At 39.6% G+C, this 9731-nt stretch overlaps 1 protein-coding gene across 1 annotated transcript in view; it reads left to right on the forward strand.

The window, feature by feature from the left end:
- Positions 1-9731, forward strand: part of herc3 (HECT and RLD domain containing E3 ubiquitin protein ligase 3) — a 24379-nt gene that overhangs the window by 12201 nt on the left and 2447 nt on the right. The window contains exons 13-23 of the mRNA XM_035659762.1: positions 981-1170; positions 2190-2353; positions 2514-2627; positions 2897-2923; positions 3031-3129; positions 3272-3442; positions 3530-3673; positions 5061-5227; positions 6505-6571; positions 7512-7594; positions 8924-9107. Coding sequence (XP_035515655.1) covers positions 981-1170; positions 2190-2353; positions 2514-2627; positions 2897-2923; positions 3031-3129; positions 3272-3442; positions 3530-3673; positions 5061-5227; positions 6505-6571; positions 7512-7594; positions 8924-9107 — 1410 coding nt within the window. The remainder of the gene's footprint in view (positions 1-980; positions 1171-2189; positions 2354-2513; positions 2628-2896; positions 2924-3030; positions 3130-3271; positions 3443-3529; positions 3674-5060; positions 5228-6504; positions 6572-7511; positions 7595-8923; positions 9108-9731) is intronic.

Here is a 9731-nt window from a genome sequence, read left to right on the forward strand (position 1 = left end):
GTTGATGGAGACCGAACCAGAGCTAATGAAGACTGTGTATCTTCCAATCATCAGGTGGACTCCAAATGAATCCTAATGTTGCTCTGCTAATGGTGCTGGACGTGTAAGTAGGTAATTGTTTGCGAACATGTTCACCACATCAACAATCAGATGTTTTGTGTACTGCCTTCAAGTGCCCAAAAAATATCAGTGAATGTGGGTATAAAGCAACTGACCTAAGAGAATCTCAGAAAATGAACCCCTAGTGTCTCACTTTAAGCAATGTGGATTCTGTCGATTTTAAAGGTTGCAAATTCAAATTAAAAACCTCATTCCATTTATATCTAAAGTAATTCCCAAATGCAAAGTCATTTTTGGATCCATTAGTATTCATGAATATCACAGTAGGAAGTGATTTTCTTCTCATTTAAAAAACAAAACAAAACTTGACATGACTAAAGACGTGACAAATGAGCTCCCTGTTTGTGTTTTTGTCCCTGTAATGGAGCAGTTAAAGTCAGAACATTGGGATGTTGCACTGCATTGGTTATGTTGCTTGTGGTTGTAAAAAACATTTTGTATGTGAATATCAGGCTTGTTTTGAAAGTACATCAAGTCCTGCTGCAGATCCATGGCACAAACTGCAGGACTGAGTCATAACCTCTAACATTAGCTCAGTAATGTTAGGTTTTGGGCTCATGCACCTCAACCCAACATGAATTATAATCTGTGTGGATACCGAGGCCTCGTTCCAAACCACTAAAAGCCTCTCCCAAAATTTAGCGACTGATATATTTCCCCTGCTGCCAAGTTGATCCAAGCTGAATTGAGAAAATATCCCATAAATTTGTCTGCTTTATTTATTTATACGTGTAGCTTTCAAACATGTCATAGTACACTCTCAAATTCTTTTCTCCAACAGTAAATATTGTTTCTTTGATGTGTGTACTTATATACACAATACGTCTCCTCCGTCTTTCCGTGTCCAACCCTCTGTTTAGGCCACCAAGAGCTTTGAGAGTCTGTTGATCCCTCAGCTGCCGCGCTCCCCTCCTGACGTCGAGGCCATGAGGATCTATCTCATTTTGTCTGAGTACCCGGCCCTGCAGGACTCCAAGAATTACATCCGCCTCACTATCCCCCTGGCAATGGCTATCCTGCGCCTAGACGCCAACCCCAGCAAAGTATTGGGTATCATACTTGCATGCACACACGAGTTTTTATTTTTAAACTTTTTATGCCACTCAAGTCATTTGAAATCGCCTTTGGTAGCTGATGACAAAGAACATCCGGTCCATGTCAAACCCAGTGGCACCATGTGACATCACACCACATGACTCGTCATCTAAAGTATGTCAGCATCCTCATCCATATCCACCTAACTCATCTGTACTTAGCTTGTTATCACAAGGGATTTGTAAGATTTGCTACCAAACAATGAAATGGTTCCAGAACAAGGGGTAACATCCCCAAACGGGAAGCAGCCTGACTGGTCACAGAGTTTTGAGACTGATATTTGGGAAAATCAGTTCTCTTCACTACAGTTTAGTTGGTAGCTGGTCAAAGTCCTTCAAGTGTGAGAGGAATCGAAAACAAAGAAAGGGTCAGCTCTGGACCAACTACTTGGTATTTATTTAAATGCAACAGTTTAACCTTGTGAAAAACTTTTGAGAAGTTGGTCTAGAGCGACAGTCACTCCTCAGTGTCATTCATGGTGTTGCACTCTGTGATACACATGACAGGTGAAGTAATTGCGTGGATGGTGACAAAAGAGAGCTAGAGGAGTTGAAACCCTGCTTACTTTCTCACCTCTGCACACCTGGTCAGTCGCTGCATGGATGTTGGATTGTCGGGATCTGACGCAGACCCCTTAATACCGACGTTGGAAAGGTGTGGTGGGGGAGGGTGTTTCAGATCCTGTTCGAACATTCAACAATAACTTTGTTTGAAGCATAGCGATGCCCTTACGGACCTACAAATCCAATATACATTCAGTATTTGGACTATGCTTTTTCATGTTTATTGTCCATGTGCAGAAGCCACATGCTAACAAACAGTGTTCATGCGTGAATCTGCGAGAACACTCGATATTTACACCGTTAAACAGATCTGTAGTTTACAAATGCTGTCGGATCAATGAAGAAAGTCAGCCAACCACAGTATAACAACCACAGTATTAATTAATTTGACCCTTTTCTCTGTCCTTGCAGATAACTGGTGGTGTTTTGTAGACGACACTGTGTTCATAAGAATGGTCGACATGTACAAGAGCATCGTTGTGTTCATGCTAACGGGAGGCAAGACGCTGCTCGTACCGGTGTTCTACGAGAACTATTTTGTTGCCACTCTGAGGCTGCTGGAGAAACTCCACAAGGTATTCACACAGGTCACCCACTGCTCCTGTAAACAACTTAATCAATTCTGCATCGTCCCTCGTTACAGTCTGTTTTTCCTGCTCCTAATCTGTAGACTGCTGTGTACTGTACCTGTGACATTTCCTGGAGTTGAGGCAGGTGTTTGTTCCATGTCTCCAGGTAAACTTAAAGGCCCGCCATGTGGAGTACAGCCGCTTTTATATCCCTGACATCACCAGCCTGGTGGACATCCAGGAAGACTACCTCAAATGGTTTCTGAGTAAAGCTGAGATTGTGAGTGCTGACATTCTCTGATAATGTTTCACTTCCTTGTTACTTGACATCTGCTGGATCCAAACACTCACACCCACACACCCACACACACACTCTCTTAACTCATGTCATTCTCAGTGTCTGCAGAGACAGTGTGAAATTTTATCCCTCCTGCTTGCGGGTGTGTTGTTGTTTGTCAGCTCTTGCTATCCAATAAGTTTCTAAGTTAATCGTATTTCATTCAAAGTCAGCTCAAATTAATTTGTTTTCTCCCTCATTTTGTTTTCTAGAAAGTGGGATCATCTTCCCCTTCACAGGTACTTGATTTAAAGCTTCAACATCTAAAATTACATATCATTTTTATTTCACCCTTTTTAATTAAAAGTTATTTTCGTAGTAAATATTTCCTTTTTTTTTCTTGCAGAGTGACTTTCCCTCTGTGAACCTATGTGCCTACCCGTTCATACTGAACGCTCAAGCCAAGACAACGATGCTGCAAACAGATGCTGAACTGCAAATGCAGGTACCTGCCGTTACGTCACTTTTTCAGCTTCGATCACCGGTTTGGGTTTGACGATTAAGGTTTTATTTGATTAATTAAACATTTTTTTGTCTCTTTTCCCGTTTTTTTTTTTCCCCCACCTCAACCTGTGACCATTACCAAGATGGCAGTCAGCGGTGCAAACTTACACAATGTCTTTATGCTGCTCACGCTGGAACCCCACCTTGCTAGGAACCCTTACTTGGTGCTCCATGTGCGCAGGAACCATCTAGTAAGCGACACACTTCGTGAGCTCACCATGTACTCTGATGTGGACCTCAAGAAACCCCTCAAGGTGAGAGCTACGCCTAAAGCCACTGTAGTGGAGCAATTCTTATTCCACAACACTGCTATTTGTGATCTTCTCATCTGCTTCCTCCAGGTGATCTTCGATGGAGAGGAGGCCGTAGATGCAGGTGGAGTAACTAAAGAGTTCTTCCTGCTGCTGTTAAAGGAGCTGATGGATCCGGTGTATGGGATGTTCAGTCATTACAAAGAGTCCAACCTTTTGTGGTTCTCAGACAAAGTAAGAACAACACTGTGATCACATGTTAATGATGTTCAAATATCCAGCTTGATGTAGTTCAGAACCTCCTTGATCTCACCTTTAAATTTACGGGGGGAAACAGTAGTTTGGGAAATAAATATCAAGGTTAATTTATCTCGTTCTTTTTTTTGCTCAGTTGTAACCATGTGACCCAAATATGGAACTTCAGTTATTTGATAATTTAATATAACTTTGTTTTAAAGTTATATTGTTATGAGTACAGTAATATTAGTAGTATAAAAATGATACTGTTGTGATAAAGAATAACAGTGTTGTCCACAGCAACGTCATTACTGCCAATCAATATAAATATTAAATGAAATAAACAGAAACTGAATCTTAGTATGCAATACAGAGCTCTTCTATATGTAAGTACTATTTTTAACTAACAATTTAGCTTTTTAGCTTGAATTTGACTAAAAACCAGCAGACTCAGACATTTCTTTGCTCATAAAGTTTAAGTGTTGTTAAAGTGTCTTTTGTTTGACTTTTGTTGAATTCCTCTACACTCTTTGTTGATGAGAGGCAGTTTGACAGGTCAGCCATCAATGAAATGCAGAATTAGAGATAATACACCTGGAAGATTATTCAAAAGCTTTAAATGCATTTACCACCTGTTATTATAAAGGCAGTTTAGAGTTTTGAGATAATATTTCAGTAACTTATATGACATTTTCTTTGGACTTTGGTTGGAAGTTTCTTCTAATGCTTTTGTTTATTTAATATGTGATGGCAGTAAGCCTATAATGGATCTCCAGAATGTGTTATTTAACCTGCAGCTGTATTTTCCAGTAGTGATATGTCAGTGGCGACATTCAGGTTTAAAAACACTTCACTCTGTAAGGGAAAGGTGTCCCTGAACTTTATGCATCACCAGTTCCAGTTAAGTCCAATGATTAGTGATTTGGCAATGAAACAGAATCATCATTGACCCTTTTTTGTCCCTCTCTGTTTATGCAAGGTAAAACTGCTTTGTATGAAATTCTGTTTATTATATTAATAATTTAAAATGTGTATTTTGTAACTAAAACTAAAACTGATGTTAAATGAAATTAATTACCCAATTATTTTCAGGGACATGCTCACAACACCAAGTTGTTTTTTAAGCCTGAACCTTGGATTAAATGTTTTTATGAAATGTTAGTCTAGCAGGCTAGAATTCAAAATGCATTTAAATACAGTTGTTTTTGTGTTTGAATAATAAATGTTGAGAATTTATCCAGCTGATATACGTTTTTAAGCTTGTGGAGTCGTCTGTTAATTGAATGTTTATGTACAGCCACTTGTTTTGTTAGATGTAAGACTGCTACATCTGAGAAGTACTAAGAAAAGGCATTGATAAAGTAATTTTCTTGTGTGTTTACAGTGTTTTGTTGAGCAGAACTGGTTTCACCTGATCGGGATCATCTGCGGTCTGGCCATCTACAACTCCACAGTGGTGGACCTCCACTTCCCCCTGGCTCTCTACAAGAAGCTGCTCGATGTATCACCGACGCTGGAGGACTTCAAAGAGCTCTCACCCACCGAGGCCAGGTAACGTGCTGTGAGCTTTAAAGGAGAAGGGAGGCATATGTCTATATCCCCCTATTTTAGATTCACTTAGATGGTAGCTTTGCTTTTGTGTTAGACATTACACCTGCTGCATACAGTTGTGTGTTCTTGTGGTGTAAAATTGGAAACTTGTTACGGGATTGGCTTTGTTCATTTTAAAGAGAAACAAATAGAGCCTCAAAGATTGCAGAAGTGTAACTAAATTGTGTAAAATTGTAAAGCAACAGTCCCAAATCCTGCTGTGCTCAAACACACACGGACAAAAAGACTCTTCAAGGGTGCAACAATGTGTCACTCGCTTACATAACCTTTTTTTTTTTTTAAAACTGACTGCCACTGGGAAATGCCTCTTCACTGAATTTAGAGCAGGAAGGGTCAGAATTTCCTGAGTGCCTGATTGTGTCCAGTTGAGAATTGATTTTGAGATTAGTCCTCTGAAAGCTACAAGTGGGCCCACACAGCCTGTACTGTTACCATTAGAGACAACACAAACGCAAAAGGGGCGATGATCTTGAAAAACATTTTACATGCTGGACTTTTATTTAGACTGTCTTAAAAGCACACAGGCTACCTCACACTGACAATGAAGAGATAAAACAGTGTTTAAATAAATGTGTAAAATGCATTAGTGCTAAATTGTTTGAGATTAAATTCATTTGTATTGTCTTTTCAGTATTTTAAAATAAGTGACCTCAGCTCAGTAGTTAGGGCCAAATTATAAGGCCATGGTATTTAATTTCCTTTGCCAGCCCACTCTCCATGTTTCCTGAGTTTTGATAACAAATATCCAGCTTGTTCTTTGCAGGAAAACAAACACGACACACTCCCTCTGAGTAATTTCCTATGGTATTATTAGCTAATATTTTACCACTTCTAACAGACAATTTTGGGTGTTCCCTATCTGTTTACTGTAGCACAGGCATAGCTGATCCCTCGTTTTCATTTTAAAAGTCAAACAGGGACAGATTAAAACCTGGGGCGGCAATAAACTGTCTGATAAGGTAGAAAAAAACAGAATCACGATCCCACAGATATTTCTGAAATGAAGAAGGTATTATTACAGCTACGTCATCAACTTATACATGATGCTGTTTTTCCTATGAAATTAGTTTCTAACCTCATGGCGGCCAACATTTTTAATTATGGTGTTTCTAGCCTTTATTTTCTTCTTTTTTTTCACCACTCTAATAAAATTATTAGCTTGTGCCTTTCCCACTGTCATGTTAATGTTATTGTTCCTTCTGTTTATTCTTCTGCAGGAGTCTACAACAACTTCTAGACTATGAAGGAGGTGATGTGGAGGAGACGTTTCTTCTAAACTTTGCTGTAAGTGTAACTTTTTTGCCCTCATTTATGCCAACTTTTAGATTTTTCTTATTGTCCACAAATCCCATAAAAGGAAACAAATAATGTGATAATCCATCTCATAATACTGTCCGACCTCCCTACCGTCTGCAGCACTCATCTCCGAGCTCTTTGGTTTCTACAGGAGACATAAATCTAAAAAAACAAAAACAAATGTAGAGATTAATTTATTTAAAAAGCTAAATAATTTTCTTTCTAGCTGGACAAACATTACTCAAACTAGAGTCAAAAGAGTATTTGTTGGGGACTATTTTCTATTAATACACATGTAGTTCATATTTACAGCAGCAGGATAAAGTATGTGGCCAGTATTGATCTGATAATATTAAAAGCAGCTAACGTACTTTTATGTTTCATGAGTCATCACTAACACGGCTATAAATAAATGCTTTTATTGACACTGAGTGATTTGCTGAACATAAGGCATTTCTGCTACCATAATAGCATGCATGTTAAACAACAAGAGAGTTTTCATGGTACATAATCCCATTAATGCTACTATCAATATTCAAAACAACACTTGGTATTGGTAGGTATTGATCCACCCACCCCTATGTGGGATCTTTAGTGTCCATGTTCATCATAATGAAGGAACCCAGTACAACAGTTTGTGTTTTTAATAGTTTTTTTAGTGAATGTCTATCAGAGGAAGCAGCAACACAGAGAATACTTGTTTTAGTCTTTTTATGGAATTTGTTTAACCTTGCAAGTTCACGCGAAAATCTATCATCTTGCCGGGCTTCAAGCTATGCGCCTCTGTCCAGACTTACGCTTCAACTGAAAACTGCTTGATTATAAGCAAACCTTCTACATCCTACAATGTCTACACTTCACTCCTGAAATGTAAAAAACCTACAAAACTCCAATCTGAGGCTATTTGTTGTGTTCGCATCATGTTCAGATCACCAGGGAGAACTACGGGATGACAGAAGTCAAGGAGCTCATCCCTGGAGGAGAGAGCATCAGCGTGGACAAAAACAACAGGTGAGGCAGCCCGACAGATCAAATATGTACTGCCCATAGTTTAAGGCAACAATATTAAGAATAAATTCATCAACCAGTGCTTTACTTGATGTCCTGTTTGAAATGACCTTGTTTTATGAATATTTGTAATGCTTTACACTCTGTTCTTTCAGGAAGATAAACAGGTTTTTTAATATTTTTTTGTCCCCCAGCACTGAGATTATCATGTGCTCACACAGCTGGCAGCTCGCGGCCTATTGTCCTAACTGAAGGTCATGTTCATGTGCTGAAAACACAGAAAACAAAGATTGATTTAGGTATTTTAAGCATCCCTGAGTGTGTGTTTTTTTTCCATCATCAACACCCTGTTTCTTAAGCTCATCCTTGTGCCAGTGGCATTGATTACAGTGTTATGTGGAGGAGTCCACAGAGAGTTGTGGTGTCAACATGTCTGGCTGCTGGGGCTGAACAGATGGTGAGAGCAGCAGTGATCCAAGTTGTTCCTGCAAAATCCCCTCAACACCCAGATATAAAACTGTAATAACAGAAATAATAGAGAAAATGGTTGTTGCTGTGGTGTAAAACATCCCCAAGCACACACACTGAAAGAGAGATGTTGATTCAGACTGAAGGTTAGTTTGTCCTTGTGTGAGTGTTTGTGAACTCTATTTTAACGGACAGTATTGTTTTACTTGCTTACTCAGGCGTCCAAGGAGCAAGCACCTCTATGTGTGGTTGGTTACACGAAGCTAAAGAGCAGAATTTCTCTTCCCTGTAGCCCAATTCACTTCTTTAAATTTCAGTAAAACAATATTTTTGGAGCATCTTGCTTCTGTTTTTTTGAAGCTTTTCCTCTTTTAACAGGATGTTCTGGCAGTGTGTAAAAAAAGTCATCATTTCTGTGTGTAAACAGAAAGCTGTAGGCTGTATAAATTAACCAGCACCTCCTGGTTCATGCTGGAGTCGGTACTCTAGAGTTTATCTAAAAGTTAACATAACCTCCAGCTTGCTTAGACAATGTTTAGCTGCTCCACATGTATTCGTAATGATGGAGACACAGGTGCAGCCAGCTGGGTTGAGGAGATTATCGATTTAATCTACCTGAGCAACTTGTGCAGTACAACCTCGCTGAGATGTAAACAAACTCAGATCAGGCTGGAGATTGTTGGTCCGGCGAGCACACAATGGAGGAGGAAGCGAGTGTTTACAGTCACACCTTGAAGTCTGAATAATTTCTTTCCTTATAAATTAAGTCGGGGAGGATGCAGCTGCTGTGCCGTACAAATTAATGATCTGAATATTTACTGAACTGTGTGTGTCTGTCTGTGTGTGTGTGTGTGTGTGTTTCAGGAAGGAGTTTGTGGAGGCCTACCTGCGCTACGTGTTCTCAGACTCTGTGAGTGAGCAGTACTCGGCCTTCTCCGCTGGCTTCCTGAAGGTGTGCGGGGGGGAGATCTTGTCGCTGTTCCAGCCCTCTGAGCTGATGGCCATGGTGGTCGGCAACAACAACTACAACTGGGAGGAGATGGAGAAGGTCAGTATGTGGTTAAAACAATCTGTACAAGTAGTGTTTGTAGTAGAAATGTATCCAACAGTTCTCACTTGCTGCAAACTGTTTATTCGGGACACATTTACTGTCCTGCAGCAGAAATTACAAACCCTTTCCTGTTTCAATTTTGTGGACACATATAATTCTCATTGTTGGATTAGAATGACTAAGTAGAAATCCTCAAATCCACAGTGACGCAAGTGTTTGCAAATTGATAGTTGTGGATGTGATGATGATCATGTTTCATTGGACTAGGCTGGAAATTTTACTTTTACATCATCAACATCTGGCAAGTTAGTCACAGTGCTCACGGTATAAAGGACAAAAAAGGGAGTACATTACTCTAACAGTGGTGATATCATGCTAACTTTCACAGACTGGGAAGAGTTTTTCAGTTTTACTTCTTTGTGTTCAGCACATTAAAGGAGTTTTATTTTAAGGACACTTATGACTTATTTTATAAACCAGGAAAGCTCTGTGAAGCTGTACTAAGGCAGCGGACGTCAGCAGTGTTTAACCATCTTAGATCAGAGTAGTTGGTATGGTAACGTTTGACAATTAGCACTGAACACAAAGTACAGCTGAGGCTGATGGGGGTTAGTTTGCGTT

This window comes from Morone saxatilis, unplaced genomic scaffold (assembly GCF_004916995.1).
Source record: "Morone saxatilis isolate NCDOM2014 unplaced genomic scaffold, NCSU_SB_2.0 Contig17, whole genome shotgun sequence".
Taxonomy (NCBI): domain Eukaryota; kingdom Metazoa; phylum Chordata; class Actinopteri; family Moronidae; genus Morone; species Morone saxatilis.